The sequence below is a fragment of the Gobius niger genome (assembly GCF_951799975.1).
Source record: "Gobius niger genome assembly, chromosome: 4".
In the NCBI taxonomy this organism is placed as follows: Eukaryota; Metazoa; Chordata; class Actinopteri; order Gobiiformes; family Gobiidae; genus Gobius; species Gobius niger.
The window spans coordinates 10,360,059-10,378,419 of NC_136855.1; the positions used below are offsets into that span (position 1 = coordinate 10,360,059).

General features: G+C 40.5%; 2 protein-coding genes across 2 annotated transcripts in view; both read right to left on the minus strand.

The window, feature by feature from the left end:
• The window catches only part of efl1 (elongation factor like GTPase 1), a 139,667-nt gene extending 124,615 nt beyond the window's left edge, over positions 1-15,052 (minus strand). The window contains exons 1-11 of the mRNA XM_079555021.1: positions 15,017-15,052; positions 14,498-14,623; positions 14,274-14,341; positions 14,108-14,192; positions 13,885-14,018; positions 12,017-12,154; positions 11,546-11,763; positions 9,156-9,279; positions 3,455-3,534; positions 2,134-2,270; positions 1,913-2,035 (exon numbers count right to left, since the gene is read on the minus strand). Of these exons, the coding sequence (XP_079411147.1) occupies positions 1,913-2,035; positions 2,134-2,270; positions 3,455-3,534; positions 9,156-9,279; positions 11,546-11,763; positions 12,017-12,154; positions 13,885-14,018; positions 14,108-14,192; positions 14,274-14,341; positions 14,498-14,588 (1,198 nt within the window). The 5' untranslated portion in view covers positions 14,589-14,623; positions 15,017-15,052. The remainder of the gene's footprint in view (positions 1-1,912; positions 2,036-2,133; positions 2,271-3,454; positions 3,535-9,155; positions 9,280-11,545; positions 11,764-12,016; positions 12,155-13,884; positions 14,019-14,107; positions 14,193-14,273; positions 14,342-14,497; positions 14,624-15,016) is intronic.
• A 1,262-nt stretch (positions 15,053-16,314) lies between these two features.
• The window catches only part of adamtsl3 (ADAMTS-like 3), a 272,825-nt gene continuing 270,778 nt past the window's right edge, over positions 16,315-18,361 (minus strand). Inside the window, exon 33 of the mRNA XM_079555014.1 lies at positions 16,315-17,737. Within this exon, the coding sequence (XP_079411140.1) occupies positions 17,619-17,737 (119 nt within the window). The 3' untranslated portion in view covers positions 16,315-17,618. The remainder of the gene's footprint in view (positions 17,738-18,361) is intronic.

Genomic DNA, 18,361 nt, shown 5'->3' on the forward strand with positions numbered 1-18,361 from the left:
TTCGAGCGCACACAGCAGCATGGTGTTAGCCAGGTTAAGTGACGCCGTAAATTGTGTGAAACAAGATATAAAATATGTGGAAATCGTGATATTTTCTCCATGGAGACGAGCTGGAGACGTACCCACTCCCGGTCATGTCTTAGGAGAGGTGAGCCGCTCACAGCAAAGGCACATGTCTGTTTGTACATTTATGAGATCTTTGTCAGTGATGAAAATATCTGTCATCAAATCAATCGAGTTTACTCAAGAGTATACTTCAGTGTAATTTTACTCAAGTAGAAGTGAAAAGAAACGTATGATAAAACTACTGTTAGAAGTACACTTTCTTACTTGTTGTGAGTCATTGCATTGACAGTAAAGTTGCACAGCGCCACCTACTGTTCTCTTTTCTTTTTTTTTTTATTGTAGACTAGGGCTTACAACTTTTCAATTATTGAAATAGTGAACAACTATTTTAAACATTGAGAAAACTATGTCAGTAGATCATAATAAACAAAAACAGTTCAACTCTGTGTGGAAAGCAATATTTGATGCCCTGTAACTGCCCCAACGCAAGCTCAGCTTAACTCATTTTTTTCTTTTTTTCTTTTTTTAGTGGTTGCTAATTCTAACTTTGTAATGCTAAACTTTTTCCTTTTTCCTTTTTTTCTTTTACAGTTCATTCAAAGAAGCACCACCAGTGTAACGTGTGCGTTTTTTGTGTGAATGTGTGAATGAATGAGTCCTCTTTTTCTTTTTCTTTCTTTTGTTTGTTTTGTTTTTCGTCTGTTTTGTTTTGTTTTTTTTGTTTCGTCTTGTTTGTGTGTCTAGTCTTTTGTGTTATTTGTCTAAATTGTTTGTCTTGTCAATGTCCCTTGTCTTATATGTAATAAAGAAAAAGCGTTGTATGTAAATTGAAGGGGAATGTACATTTTGGTTTTCTTTCCCCTCCCCCTATTGTATAGGGGACATTGTTTACTTGGATGGAAGACCAGTTGTCTGTTTGCCCTGCCATTGTGCTATTTTTTTAATAGCATAATAAAAACAATGAAAAAAACCAACAACAAAAAACAACTATTTTAGTAATCGATCAATGGTTTTCTAGTAAACAGACTCAAATAGAGCAAAAATTCCGTGAAAACTGTGTATTTTTAAGGGAAAACCTACTTTGTTTTTAAATTTAGGGTCTGTAGTGATGTGTACATTGAATGTGTCTCATCCAATCAGAAGCAGGACATGTCCTCAAGCAATGCCACTTTAGAGTTGTGATAAGAAAAATGAAAAAATACAATTTTCATACACCATTCACAGCCAAGCGATTAATCAATTAATCGGGAAAATATATATTTTATAAATATTAATAAATATTAAGCAGAGAAAACTACCACTACCGCCTCCACCACAACTAACACTACTACTAAGACAATAATTTGATAAGAAATTCAGAGTGGAATTAAGTAAATCCACAGAATAGGAAAGGTAACAAATGAAGAAAAATAATCAATGGGTTTCATTAATTAGTTGATAAATAAATTGTTGTAATTGGGCGTGTTCCGCTCATCCAAGGCCAGTTAGTCACGCCGAAGAGAGAAATGTCAGCGCGCCGCCCCACAGCCCACCTACTGTTCTGAGGTGTAAAGATGGGACAAAAGATGTTCATAACTTTTTACTTTGGAGCGTTTGTGGTGAATGTAGTGGAGTAGAGAGTCTTTCAAATGTAAACGTAAGAGCTTTCACCCACCAATCCACAGACAGACTTGGCCCGCCCAGTGTTAGTGACAACATGAATGTAAATTAGCTGACGTCCACAATACATGCATCTCATGTGGACCTTACTTGGCACTGTCCAACCAAATAAATGAATAGTGATAACAAATAATAAACTGAAGGTGATTAATGTGTTGCCCTGACCCGGGGGAGTTGAGCGCTGTACCTTGCTTGAGCTCCTGTGTCTGCTCCGGTAATGAGTCAAACCTCCGCGCTCCCACGCTCAGCAGCTTCTCCACTCTCTCCGCGGACATCTCCAACGGACTGGGCAGCTTCTCACACACCATGGCTGCACAGGCATTAAGGAAATAACAGCAAAGAGAAAGCAGCCATAAGAGCACATAGTAGCAGCAGTGTCCCCCATGGAGGTGAGTGGGTGAAGGATACAGAGCACAGCCTGGGGCACCGGTAACCACTGGCTGCAGATGGCCGACAGAAGGACTTTAGGGTCGGAGTTTCTCGTGTCCCGGGCCATAACCTTCACCCCTAAAGAGGACATCACTTTGTCCACTTTCTCTTTGTCTCTGAACAAAAAACACACAGCACAAAGTAAGATAGCAAGAACAAACCGTATGCATTTATCTCAAGGAAAAGGATTACTGGTGTCAGTTTTCATGTATTTGCCGTATCGAAAAACAGGCACTATTTAAAAGTCAATTGGCCAGGAACTAGCTTATAATGGTAAATGGTAAATAGTCTCAACTTATATAGGCCCAAAAGCGCTTTATAGCAAGGAACCAGTCACCCATTCACACTCTCATTCATACACCAGTGTACGCAGACATTGGAGGCAAGAAGGGTGAGGTGTCTTGCCCAAGGACACAATAACAGTGGGCACCTTCAGGAGCTGAGATTCGTACCCCCGACCTTACGATCATGAGACGACCCACTCTACCAACTGCGCCACCGTCACCATTAGGGATGTACCGATCCGATATTCAGTATCGGTATCCGATCAGGCTTTTTTAGAGTATGGGATTGGATCGGATGTGATGACTGGACGGGTCCGATACAAGACGGCCGTGAATCTGTGGTCCTGAATACCCAAATGCTGTAGGCCAGTGTAACGCCTCATTTGAAAGCTAAGACCTACAAAACTCATCAAAATGGATCTTGTTCCTCATGTCATCAAATTTTTTTCCATCTTTTTTTTGGGGGGTATTCAACTCATTTTGTAACTTTTTTGTAATGTTTTTTAATCAATTTTTGTCATTTTTTGTCTTTTTTTTTGTCATTTTTTTTTCTCACTTTTTTGTCACATCTTCATCATTGTTTTCGTCTCAATTTTGTTGCTATTTTCACAGCTTTTTTCCAGAAGCTTTTGGACTGGGGTAAAGCCAAACTGGAGAAAATGTGCTCGGTTCAGGTGGGAGTTAAGGGGTTAAAATTCAAAGCTAAAGCCAAAACGTCTTCCATGTTTATGAAAAATATACCACTGGTAAAACTAGTGGTAAAACTGGTAATATCCATAGGCAATAATATATAATGATACACAGTATATTATATAAAAATCTAATAATACAAAAAGACTGTATCGGATCGGTATCGGATCGGTATCGGCCAGATGAAGTGTCAAAAATATCGGATCGGATCGGGAGCTCAAAAAAGCGGATCGGTGCATCCCTAGTCACCATCTCATAAAAGAGGCTTCCCCAGACCAGTGCGCTCCATCAGGGAGCATTAACCTCCAAAGGCCACACTGACTCACCTCTTGGTGACCACAGCGTCGTATAAACTCCAAATGTTGTCGAGCACGAGTTGCACAAAGAGCGGCTTCTTCCCTTTGGCCTGTGAGAGCGAGAGAGAGAGGTAGAGAAAGAGAGGGAACACAGGCAGAGATGGATGAGGCAGAGGAAACGGCGCTAAAGCGAAAGCTACAACAAAGATTTACTGTGACTTAGAGGCTGTTATGATTCATCCCAAAAGTCTGCTAAAGTGAAAACACAGGGTTTACTGCCTCATGGCTTTATAGATCTGATATTATGCATTTGTTAGGCAATGCAAAATGCATTTGGACACCTTAGTGTTGCCAAGTCATGTATTATAAATGAAAATAATTGAATAAAGTTCTATTTTATGAGAACACAAAATAGCCAGCAGGCGGTGCATGCATGCAACTGCTAGCCAATTAGCATGTGCTGCGATGGCAAGATGAGGAATAAAATAATTACAGCAAGCCCACGAAAGACTGAACAACACAGGAACAAAAAGGCTTTAGACAAAAAGTGAACAGACGGCTTCAACCTCAACATCTGTGTTAACGGCAGTGTATGTAACATGGGTACATAAGGTACAACGATATCAAAAACTGGGCTTCCTTTAACTTGGGTCACATTAGCTGCGTGAACACAAATACAAGTTTCTGGACATACCACACTGTACCTCAAACTCACAATCCAGGTCAGAATTCAGTCTCGGAAATGAAAGTACTGGAGGCACTGATTAGGACTTGATTGGGGGGCAGAGACTTTGAGAGAGAGAATTCTCCTTTTATGTTACTGTAAGTGCAAACGGCTTTTAGCCATAGGAGTATTATGAAACACAGAACTTACAAAAAAATCCTATTTACTCTACCTTTAAGGCAGCTGAATGTAATATTTGGATGCAGCAAAAAGGCAATGGCACAAACGGCACTGGGAGGAGAGAGAAACTGGAGGTGATTTATTGTTGCACCCCTGAAGCACCCAACACATCTGAGAGTGCATCCAGCCATATTTACTGAGCTTTTCCGAGTATTTTCTACCTTCTGACAGTGAATGGGAGAGCGAGGATAACAGCCTGTTCCTGTGCACCCGTGACCCACACAATCCGGGGCGCGCGCAGAAGCACTAAAGCATTTATCATGAGCTGCTGAGGGGACCAGAGGCTGAGCTAAGGTCCGCACATATCATAGAGCACTGATTACTGCGGCCGGAGCTTCTGTGGAGGGATCCTGGTTAGTGATAGCATCTGAGAAAAATGTCTGACTGCAACTGTCTTTAAGAAGTTTCGCAAAGCCACACATTCTCACATACATGTAGTCGAGAGGTTTAAACAGTCGTCTCGAACAAGCCTTACTGGCTCTTGGCTCTCTTATGACGCCCCCTCTAGGATGATTTAATCCCTCTTCTGTGGAAGCATAGTTATACTTTAATGACCAATACCATCACAGTGTGTTGAGCGTTTATGCCTGAACTGATGGTACATAAACTCTATCTGTTTATACATCCAGTGTCTACTGCCTCTCTTTGCAACTCTACATCAGGACTAGAGGTCGACTGATATGGGTTTTTCTACGGTCGATTTTTGGGTGAGTTTTGTTGCCTGTGATTAAATATTGTAAAATGTCCAAATACCGATATATAGGTTTCTACCTGAGAATATCATATTTGTACTCCACCATGCTATCGTCATGTTTTAGATTAAAGGGACTATACGGAGTTTAAACATGTTAAAACTAAGTATTTTCCTCCCCCTACATGTTCCAGCCATGTCCTAATGTGTAGAATGAGCTCAGACCTGTTCATCACAACTGCCTCTAAAATCCTGCACTGTCACTCAAAAAGCTGTTAAAGAGGGGGTATTATGCTTTTTTCAATCACATAGCACCAGTCTATATCACATTACAATCATGACGAAACCTTCTGTTGGTCTGTAAATGCAGTAAATTAGAATAACTGCCTTGTATAAAATTGCTCTCTCAAAATAGCTGTAGTGAATGTCTTGAAAAAGGCCTCTGTCTCTTTAAGAACCTCTGAGCCTTTCCGACACGCCCCCTCCACACGCTGTCTGTGGCATCAGTGGGGAGGGGGTTCTGCTGAGGAGCAGTGGTTGGTTACTCGGCTGGTGACGAAAGCTCGGAGGCGTCTCCAGGAGGTGGGGGCGTTCCTAGGAGGACTCAGGCAAACCTACCCCTAAAATGGCCACCATCAGAGTTTTGACAGATTACTCAAAAATACGTGAATGTGCCAAGGCAACACTTCAGGGATGTTTTTAATGAGGGAATGACATAATAACATGATGTAAAGCTTGAAAAAGTCAATTTTGCATAATACCCCCCCTTTAATTCGGGTCTGAAGTGCCGTCATGCACAAGCTTAATACAGAAGGTGCAGTTATACGTATGACCTGCAGTGGCAGTAGTGAGTATAAAATGGCTAACTTGCGTCCAGTCCCTTTAATGTCCTCGGGCCGGAATTTTTACTTGCCTGTGATTCAAACAAATTGCTGTCAGAACTCATTTATCCCTTCTGTGATGAGCTTCTGAAACTCACAGTAAGAGTTTTGTGTCTTGCTGGACCTTGTGAACCTGCGAACTGTTGTGGCACATACTGTAAATGTTTGTTCTATGTTTGGCCGGGTCGCTGCAAGGAATTGCAATTCATGGGATTAAGAAAGTTTTCTGATTCTGATTCAGTTGATAGTATATACATCCAAGGTCATTTAACAAGGCTAAACCACCCTTTTCACGCCATTCTTGTGCTTTGCAAAAATATCTAGAGTTGACGCTTTTGAGTATTTAAATTGCGAAAGTGTTTTATTTCGTTTCCTCGTTCTACTATGTTAGACGTGAGCATTGAAAGCCCCTGTTTAATGAACACGCACGTGATGTTGCCTTCGAGGACATGTTTCTTTGTTGGAAGAAGCGTTCCATCCAATTGGACCGCTCCGGCTCTGACCTCGGTTCAGTACGTGCCGCGCTGTAAAGGCAGCAGAGGCTAAAGGGAGACTCCATAAACATCAAAACATCCAACGCTCCTGAGAAAAATATCAATAAAACACAGGCGGGGAAAGCAGAAAAGTGTAGAGCTAATAGTGGATGTATAACTGAGCATATGTGATGTATAATCTGTCTGCAATAAAAGACGCACTTAATTAAAAGCAATGAAAAGATAAATGGCACATTTCTCAATGCAAAGATGAACAAGTGGAATACGCAGATGCTTTCAAAAACAACAAGGCCGGATGAAGGAGCCTTTCATGTTGTCTATTGTTCTGTTTATCTTATACCTCAGCCTCCAGGCAAGTTCACAGTTCTGAAAGGAACATGCATTGCTTATAGTGTTTCTATTGAAATCCAACAGGAAAAAAAAAATCCATTCCTGAGTCAACTTAACAGGATCTTTATGCTGAGAGCGAAGCCTTTGTGATGTAGTGAAATGGAAGTACGGCTGGGCAATGTAGAAAAAAAAATAGATCATAATAATCAAACTCAATACTGATTTCTAGTTGTATTCAAAATAAATATGGTTTTATAGTTAATGCAGACATAGAACTAAGTCACTTTTTTATCTTAATATGTCCTTTTCGAAGTCCCTCTGATGGGATGATTGGAGGGTCTTTCATCTCCCCCGGTGTTTTTGGCCAGAAAACCACACTTGCAACTATCCCTGCTCCGACCCAGCGGCCCCAATAAACACTAATGGAAAACATCTCCCATGCTGCTCTCAGTCGTCGAACAAAATCACTTTTGGTTCACATTTCTGAGGTTTATGACACGATACAGGTAAGTCCGGACTGTATTCCGTCTACAGCTTTCGGTTTCTTGATGAACATTTTGCAAAACGTTGTTATTTGGTTTATCACTATTAGAAGAAGCTAACAGGCTAACGGGCAAAGCTAACTGTGGGCTAGCACCACTTCAGCAATATTTACAGCCCCCCAAAAAATATCTCCATTGTGTAATTATTGGGTTGTGGCACAAAGTACACTATTCCTCTCTCCTTTTGTCTTTTCTCAGAGCATTTACTTAGCCTGGCATAAATCTAGACTGACTTTATTTATAAATACATATAGAGACAGTCTGGAATTGTGGTAATAGGACGCGATTTCCAAATCGAGACTGGAGGCATGGCTAACGATTGTGGCTTGAACGAGACATCTATTAATAAATGAATGGAAAAAGATTGAACAAGGATCACTGGTTTTTCAACACTATTATATCCTAGGGACCGCCTATTGGACATTATTATAAAAAGCTCACATAAAGTGATCTGATCATGACAACTTGTGCATCAAAATATGTTAGATCAGTTATTCTTTAACAACATTTCATAAACTAAAATACAAGCACTTGGCAACTCCAGCAGTGCCCGGTTTAATATTTTTACTTAAAGGTATTTTTATCTGACCCAGCCTTGATTAGTTGCAGCTAGCATTAGCATGCTCTTGCTAGCTTTAGCATGCTGTTGCTAGCCGTTGCATTTTGCATGGCGATCAAAGGAGGCTAAAACTAACTCAGTGATTGAATTCTCTTAGTGACGATATCCAATACCAGTATCCGATCACCGCATCCCTACTTACTGAGACATATTTTAAAAATTACAAGTAAAAAATCAAAGCCAAGGCACCCAAAGTAAGATTTTTGAGCCTATTTTTAAGCTCCACATGCATGACAAGTCCACTTTAATACATGTTTCTGCAGAATAAATCACAGTGTATGCATGACAAGTTCGCTGATAATCATTATGTAGTCAGAATCAGAATAATAAGGTTCAGAAAGTGGACATTTTCTTGGGCAACATTAAATGGACCTGCAGTAAAAACAAATAATAATACTTTAATGGCATGTAAATAAAAAATAGAACAAGTTATGGGAAGATAAAAATGAGCTTGAGTGCTAATTTGGTTAATTCCCATGCCACAATAATTGCAGACACCGACGACAAGCCTCTTGGCCCTTTCCTTGAAGCGCGTATCATCGAACAGCCATTATATTGAACAGACAGGAGTCATCACAGTGACACAGCGGCGGAGTGATGGCTTGATGAGAGTCCAGACTGCACTGTGACTGATACACAGATGGCCCTGGCGCTCTCTGAGTGACAGGAGACCACTGATAACATCGACCCGAACCTGCGACAACTTCACCGCTGACTGCACCGATCAGAGATAACAGGCTCTTCCCACACACCTGCTCTGTGTGTGTCCATGAGCTTAGAATGCAGATGGGGAAACTGCTCAATTGGTCATGAAAGCTGAATACGAATAGGAAACAAGATGTCTCTACAAAATGTCTTGCTTTAAGGGACTTTAAGGGATGGCATGATGCAAAAGTTGTTTGTGGAGATATTGTTGTTTTGTAGTTTTGTAGTCAAGAATATTATCCAACCAGAAAGCAGAATGAGCTCATGCTTAGCGAGACTAAAGTATATCCTCTGGCAAAAGGAATACATTAAGGCACTCTCTCATACTTCCACCATCCCAGCACCTGACCTCAATCAAGGCCTCCTGTAGATAAAAAAAACTCACTGACACTGCCTTTATTTAAACCACTGAGAGCACAATGTCAAAGAAGTGCGGTCTTTAATATTCTCCTCCACACATCCAACATCTCTCACACAGGATTACCTTCCTCTTCCCCTTGTGTTCAAATGTTCAAAGTTTCAGATAAAGGCTGATACAGAGAGACGCGGCTCCCGAGGGCCCTACCTGAGCTCCCTTCATGATCTTCTTCGCCTTGGCGTTGAGGTAAAAGTCTCCCCACAGCGTCTTGAGCAGCACCCCCGGCCTGATGCCCATGCGCTGGCTGTAGATCTCGGCGAACTGCTGGATGCTGCGGGACACAACGTTATATAGGTGAAGATATATCGATCACACAACAGGATTAATGAGACACACGATCCAAACTTACTCCGCATTCATTCATTTTACAAACACTAATGGAACTCTTTGGGTGAGCAATTTTAGTGGTCAGATTTGCTACCAGTCTGTGCCAGAAGCAGGATATCTGTCACCCCGAGACCACCCGTGGCTACAAAACTAACTTACCGTTATCACTATTTCAATTGCTTATATCTTACTTTGAGATCATTTCATTTTTTATGAAGTGACACAGTAAATTAAGGATTCTGGCTTGACACAATTTAAAAGAAATTTAGTCCAATTTAGAATCTTTTCAGACCCGGTTTAGTCCAGGTTTGAGCTTCCTAGACTTGGCGGTACAACAAAAAATATACAAAAGATACATACGCTACCGGTTAGAAGACATTAAACTATAAAAACACACATGGGATTATGTAGGAAATATAAAATGGTGAAATAACTTAAAATATGCTTTACACTTGTTCAAAATTGCCACCCTTTATGCACCCTGAAATAGTTTAACAGTATGTGAAGTGAAAACCATTTCTGTGACTACATCGTGAAGCTCATTGAGAAAAAGTCAAAGGTAGTGTGTATACAGATATATACAAACAATACAGTGGCAAGAAAAAGTGACTACACCGTTTGGAATTTCTCAAAATCACAGGAATGATTGTTTGCCTGAACTAATACCACCCAAACATTTACATTTGATCATAGTTTTATTGGTTGTAACATGTAAACATTCACAGGAGAGCGTGGGATAAGTAAGTACACCGCCTGAATCTCACTGAACTGCAGCAGTTTTGTAAAGAGGAATGATCCAAGATTCTTCCTGATCATTGTGAGCGTCTAATCTGCAACTACAGAAAAGCTGTTATTTCTGCAAAAGAAGGATCAGCAGCTAATTAATACACTTACTTATGCACTTATTCTCGTGAATTTCTCAGGTCTCTCTGCAAAATATCTTGATAAAGCTGTGAATTAATTCTTCTATTGATGAAATCATGTTGTCCAGAACCTGAGGCAACAAAACAGCCCCACACTACGACTCTCCTGCTCCAGACTTCACAGTGAGGATAGTGTTGATAGTATTTTGATGTTGATGTGCGGTTCAATTTGTCCTCCACACATGACGCTGTGTGTTCCTCCCAAACTATTCAACTTTGGTTTGCGTAACAGCTCTTGGATGCTCCACAGCTCTACTGGAAAAATATACTGTGGACTGCTGCAGTTCAGTGAGATTCAGGCGGTGTACTTACTTATTCCACACTCTCATGTGAATGTTTACATGTTATGGCCAATAAAAAATATGATCAAATGTAAATGTTTGGGTGGTATTAGTTCAGGCAGACACTGTTAAATCATTCCTGTGATATATGAATTATATATAACACATTTTAAACACATTACTTATCATAATAATTTACTGTATCGCAATACGTATCATATCGGCCCCTGAGTCTCGTGATATGTATCGAATATATTTATATATTGCAAAGTAAAAGCCACATACTCATTTATAAATGTCTATAATAGTAGAAAGCTAAGTGTAGTGCAGTGTGGTGTCTGATATTTCTTGCAAATTCACACACAAAAAAAGTGCGATCTAATTAGTAAAACTGCGAGACAAAACAACTAAGCCAAATGTTCAGTCAATAAAAAAAAAAAAAGACACTCCAAAACTCAACATAAAAATCTAACGGGCAGATATTAATTATGCCAGTGGCATCTTTCTGAGCGACGAGACAAGCATCAGCAAACATAATTGTGGTTATTAGCTGTGAGTGTCTGGGGTTTGAAGAAGCCTCGAGTGTCCACTGAGAGGCTGCTGATTCGTCTGTGGGGGCGGCAATCACAAAAGGCTGAGAGGGAGAAGTACAAGTGCCAGGGTCTGTGGCATTTTTCGCAGACACACTTGACCTAAGAGATTATTTGCAGGGTTAATATGAGTGGCACTATGGGGAGATAGTTTTGAAGGTTGAAGAAGTTTCCTCTGTGACGTTAGCGTCTGAATCTCGGCCCAGCAGCCTCGAGCTTTCACAATAATCGCCGAGGTCACGTGACTTTGTTATGTAGCTGGTAATGATGACAGCAGCAGAATGACTAACAATCGCCTAGGATGAAATTGAGGGAACACTTCCATCTAGTGGACACTTTGAAAACAGATAATCATGATTGGTTTTTTTTCTCATGATTTCAGTGTTTTCTAAACATCTACACATCAAATCACATACCTGAACCCCCATCCGTCTATGGCGCTGGCGAACACCACGTTGCCCTGGTCCGGAGAGAAGTAAAGGTTGGAGTCGTCCACTTCTTCGAGGCCTGCGCTCCAGTCGTAGACCACCTCCCCCCCAGACACAGACGCTTCCCTCTCGGGCTCCTCGCTGTCCTTCTCCGCTCGCTCCTCCAGCACTTTGGACGTGAACAGGGACCCAGTCACGGCATTCACCTATAAGTCAGGGGTCATGATTATTCGGAAAATAAACCATTCTGTCTCACTTGGTGGATTTTTATGAAAACAAGTTTAGTAGAGTTCCGTAGTCGTATTATACTTGTTCAAACTCCACATTACAAATCAACAATCAATAAATGCCCACTTTGCTTTTACTGTCAATTAACAATAACTTTCCTGTTTGATAAGACTGTTATACTCAATCCTTGCCAACAAATGAGAAAAAACATATCCCAGTGTAAGTGAGTACCTGTTCGAGTATCTTCTGCAGGTGACTATAGGCCTCCAGAGACGTGAGCTTCAGCTCCAGGATCAGTCGGTCAATTTTATTTATGACCAGAACTGGACGGATGTTCTCCAGCCAGGCCTGACGCAGCACCACCTGAGTCTGTGAAGATTCAGGGCAGAATCAGTTTAGAGCTAAGCTTAAAATCTATCCACTACTTTCTACGCCTGTCAATTAATTACAATTACTGTATGTTCTGGATGACATATGAACAGGTGAGTAGTGTAGCCATAACATTTAATGTTACTTTGATATCATTTTACTCTGGTACAAGTAATAAATCGTGACCGAAACAATTACTCAAGTAAGAGTAAAAAAGTAACTAAACTGTGAGTATGGAGTTACGCGGAAAAGTCTAATTCATTTTCAGTGATGCCATGAATAGTGTGAAACAAAACACATTAATGTGGAAATCGTAATAATTACAAAGAAAATGGCAAGAAAATGGCATAAAATACAGAAAACCTAATTCATTTTAAAGAACAAGGTTCATGTGACGATCTACATCTATTTTACAGATCAAAAAGAAGTGTTTACCATTGAAATATTTACTCACAGTGGAAAGTAAGACTCACCTCTGCATATGAATATTTTTCAATGATATTTAGTCATTTAGTTATGATAAGTTTAATGTTCAGACTGTAAGTTAACATCAACCTGTCCAGGGACTACATAACTAGCATGTGTGTGTGTACACTGTATAACATGGTATATGGCATATTTCCTGTTTGATTTTGACAAAAAACATAATTGCGATTTGTCTGACAAATCTTGCATTTGCAATTCGATTTGCGATTTTTATATTTGATGCATTTAAATGCATAAACTGCTAAAATGATGAGTGAAGGAAGTCACACAGCATATTGTTGCTGAAATTGCCCCTCATTAGAATACACAAGAATCTACTTTAAAAAAAATGTGTTTTTATGTGGACAGCACCCACTCTGGAGGTGTTTCCCTGAAATTCAGAGTACCTCTGGGGGACAGCCACGTGACTAAAATAAGTCCGAGATGGAATTACATAATGTCTTAACACTTTAGAATCTGCTTTATGGAAACTCAGACCTTGAATTTTTTGCGACTAAACCTGAGTTGTTGTGTGTGTAATGTTGATTTATCTACGTTTGATAAACATACGAAACAGCAGACGTGTTCGCCGTAACTTTGTGATGGTCCAGATGTTTCAGGTATGTTGTTTTGTTTAATTTTGGCGCTTTGCTCAACTTGGCTGAAACTACCACGGTGTCTAAAAACAAGACGGCCTACACATTCAGATCGTATAGTTTACATCCAGTCTATTGTTAAACGATGAAACATGATGCATTACTGTTTTCAATAGGTCAATCAATTATCATCTATGTCACATAACAGCTAGTCAGTAGATTGAGCACGAAACATCTGCATGTACTCGGGGCACACACCAGGACACACACCCACCGGTCAGTGTTTATTGACAGGCAGACTCGTAGTCAGCGACTTTCAAACTATAACGTAAAAGTCCATTGCATATACATCTAACAAACACATTCCAACACATTTCAGATTTTTTACAGGTTTATTTGCGTATATATTCTTGCATTTGGAATTGTCTCTTCCACCGATAGCCGCCATCTTTATACTCCCTTGGCTGCAAGTCTGCTCCTGAGCTGACTTGCAGCGGAGGGGCCTTTTCAAGGGGAGATAGCCACTTCCTCTTGCTCCCTAAAGTATTGGGACACCCTACTCCTCCACGGGAATGCGCAAAAATCTAGGGGAAGGGCTCAAATCTAGGGCTAGGGTTTGAATTGAGACAGGGCCTAAGAAGTCTCCAAAACAGAGTGAGTAAGAGTTACCTGAGGACACACTCCTTCCACGGCATCCACCACCACTATGGCCCCATCGCACAGCCGCACGGCAGTGGACACCTCAGAGGAGAAGTCTACGTGGCCAGGAGAATCTATCAGGTTCAGCAAATACTCCTGCTCTCCTGGAAACAGACACCATAGGGACACAAATGTAATAATTGCCACAAAACAACACAATTCGGAACTGAAGCAAAATATACACAATGCTTACGGTGTGTGAAGTGAAGCGAGATGGCACTGGACTTCATTGTGATTCCTCTGACCTGTTCATCCTCTCTGCTGTCCAAGTATCTCAACTGGGTGATGGGCATCGAGGGAAAACGTATGAGCACATGCTTTTGACTGTTCAAAGACACTTTTAAGATCAAATCATTTACCTTCCCTGCGAGTCGGCTCGATATGATCCCATTACTGGCAACTAAGCAGTCTGCCAGTGTCGTTTTACCTGTACAGACATCAGATATAAAGACATTTGATATCAGTGGAACAGAAATGTAGATGAATATATTTCAATAATCATGTCTTTCATTCATGTATATCGTTGGTCATACCAACAATAACTCTTTTGTATTTATTGGTAAAGCACTTGCTCTAAACTTACCGTGGTCCACATGAGCCAGAATACACAAGTTCCTGATGTTGGCTGGGTTCTTCTGAAGAACTTTGATCTTCTCCAAACTCGCGAGCCCCATCGTGAACACAAGCTAGCTTCAACTTTGGGAAAAACCTAAACATTACAAAAACACGCCTTAGATGAACGGTATGGGAACACTTATTAGCTTATTATCGTATTAGCTAGCAGGAGGTGCTACGTAGTAAAGGCAAGCAAAAACACAAGCGTTTAGATAACCTGAGATATAAATAGTTTAATTTATACAATGCCAGAAATAAAAGCTCTCAAGCGATTGTAACTGCTGACACTGAAGTTGTTCGAGAACTGTCACTGATGAAGTGGCTACTTTGACAGCAGCTAACAACACAGCAACAAAGTTCCCCAAAACACAGACGTTTATCATATCACAACACTACATTGCGACTTAGCTGTCTTGTTGTACCTTAGATACAAATATACAGATGATTTATGCTATTTTCTACCCCATGTGCAGGCGTCTGTACTCACGTTGTTTTCCCGGAAGTAGCTGCTGCAAGTTAGCTCCGCTTACTCCGCAGACATTGGTGCCGCCTTCAGGAGCGATCGTCCAAAGGGGGACTCCGCTCAAATGTATGTATTTAAAAACATCATTTTGAACGTTCAATAAATTAGAAATATATTTGTTTTGAAATACAAGCTACGAAAGGTAATCCTACGCAAAATCTTGAACACTGTGCACATTAACCATATTATTCTAAACATTAGAGTATAATAAGTTCCTTTTTTCCCTGTATTGAATGCAGCACAAGGGAGGCTGCTCTGTTGCTAAGTAACGTTTTGACAGAGCTTTCACATGTGGATGCAGAGTTTAGACTCCCGAAATGTGCGGCATTTCGTGCATGTGGGGCAGGTTTAGCAAGGACGCCACCACTAATGCTTTATGTCCCTGGCTTTCGCAATATTTGTCCCTCGTTTGATAATGATGATACATTGTTTAACCTCCTTACCCTCGCCCTTAACCGAGCACTTTTTCTCCAGTTCGGCTTTACCCAAATCTAAAGGCTTCTTGAATAGCGACAAAAACGAGAAGAAAACAAGGATGAACAAGCAATTAAAAAAAAAATCAAAAAGTGAACCAAAAACCCAACAAAAGATCAACATGGAAGCAACACGAATGTGACAAAAAAGCGACAAAAGTGACAAAACCTCAACAATAACAGTGGCAAAAACACAATACAAAAACCACACACAAAAAAATCAACAAAAGCAACACAAAAGTGACACAAAAAGCGAGTAAGTCTTGGCTTTCAAATGAAGCTTTACACTGGCCTATGGTTGTAAGGTCCAGTTGAGAAACCTTTAGATTTGGGGAATGTCGAATTGGAGAAAACGTGCTGTTTAGTTGTTGTTGTTGTTGTTGTTGTTATGTCCAGGTTTGGAAATGATATGTTCATTAACTTGCACTGTCCTGACCAAATAAAGAAACAAACAATAGGCCTACCAGATGAAGTTGTATTTTTGCCACAACAAAATATAAAATCTGTAGTTTTTTTATGGTGGCAGTGTTGGCCGACATGACATAGACCCGCCCTTGACGAAATGCACTTAGGAAATCTAACGCCTATCATTTTACATCACATTGTGGTATAAACTAAATACTTTCAGGTTTGAAGTCTGAACATTCATGCTCAAAATCCTTTTTTTTCCTTTTCTTACACATGAACAAATGTTATTGAAACAATAAAATCTCCATGAGCGTAAAGCAGTATCAATACATCGTCTCCAATGTGAAAATTGTCTTTATTCCTCTGCAATGTTAACAAAAAGCACCTTTAAAGGCTTGTTATTTTGTTTTCCATGTCAAACTGCAAGTCTACAAGAAACATACACGACCACAGATACATTATGTAAATGCATCAGCAGCAAAAAGAAAAACTGTAGCATCACCATGGAGCAAACTCTCATTGTAAGGCATGCAAATAAAAACAAAAGTGGCTTGAAGGTCTCACTTGTTCAACATACGGTGTTCTACTATACTTAGTTAAAAAAGACATTTAAAGGTTATGAAAATAAACATCTGAAATCATACACTCATAATGATATTGCACTTTGACCACAGTATTTACAGGACACTGTACATTGCAGCAGACCGCGACCAACATGTCTTTGAACTGCACCTCGGCTCAATAACTGGAGGAACTAAGCATAGTAGCACTACAAAATGATGTGAGTATATGACGAGGGAACGTCTTCAGTTTGAATTGTTTCGTTGCTATGGTCGTCTTTCATTGTTAGTCAACCTTTCAACCTACAAATAGAAGTGAATGGTCTGGGTTTTTCTGATATTCATGTAGTGCATATCACAACAATTTTACAACAAAAAGGTTGTTGCCAAGTCATTAAGATTCTTCATCAACATTGACCTCCAGTGCAGGAATGTTATACATATTTTATTGCATTTATTGTCGTTTAATTTAGACTCACTCGGCATTGGTGTGTAATGATTCTGTTCTTTATCTCCACCTCTTTCTCAGCCAGAATGACATTGGACTCGTGTTTGCAGGTATGGGAAACATGCTTTTAGTGGATTAGGTTTTAAAACTTCATGAAAGGTTCATAAATAAATAATTGTGTTTAAATATAAAAGAATCTAATTTGAACACTATGCATATCCTTTTGAGTTAAATAACACTGGAATTCAGACCCATTCACTGTAAAATCATCATTTTAGATCAGCCAGTGTGCTCCCAAACACTCGTCTCTTTCTCTCAACGTTGTCCGACTCTGATCTGTAAATGCATATTGACTTGCATCAGAATGACTTCACTGTCTCAACCCCTCACCTCAGGGACACTGGCACGAGCTAACTAATTGTCTGTCATGAAATATTCAGGATGGAGGAGATTTGCGCGAGCCGCAGTGCTTCACGATTAAATGCTGGCTGGGGACGCAGGGGGCAGTGGTTCATCATGTGATCCAGTCTCACACACTCTTCCTCTCGAGTCCGTCCCTCCAAACACCCTCGAATGTGTCCATCATTGTCTCTGTTCAGTGTCCCATTAGGAAACGGCGGAGTCTCTCAGTCCATCAGTTCATAAAAGGTAAGAGTATGCAGTTCCGCTGGCTGCCACTAGGTGGAGTCCAAGTCCAGTGAACAGGATTGGCAGCAGCGGTGTTTGTATGTCTGAGAGTGGCACAGTCTGAGCCTCCGCACCGCGCTGCAGTGCTGGGTGCTGTCTCTGCACTCATCTGGAAGAAAAAACAAAATCATAAAAGAAATGATGAGCAACCAAGGCTTTAAAGCGCATATGACACATAGCACCATTTTAGCTAAAACATACCTAAAGGGACTATACAGAGTTTAACAATGTTAAAATTAAGTATCTTCCTCCCCCTATATGTTCCAACAATGTCCTAATGTGTAGAATGAGCCCAGACCTGTTCAGCACAACTGCCTCTAAAATACTGTCACTCAAAAAGGTGTTAATTCGGTCCGAAGTGCCGTCATGCACGAGCTTAATATAGAAGCTGCAGCTACACGTATGACCTGAGGTGAGTATAACAATGATCAACTTACATCTAGTCCCTTTAGCAGAGTAAATACTACAGAAAAGACAAAGGGAGAGAGGGATATTGTACATCCAATTACACAATGGAAATATTTTATTTCACTCAAACTTGGCTGTGAATACTGTTAACAGTGGCGCTAGCCCGTAGCTAGCTTTGCCCATTAGCCTGTTAGCTTCTTTGTGACTCCATTAGTGTGTATAGGGGCCTCTGAACCGGCGGCAGTGAAGTTGCAGTTGTGGTTTTATGGCCAGAGACACCAGGGGGAGATGAAAGCCCGCAATTAGCGGGAAAAGCTATTAGAAT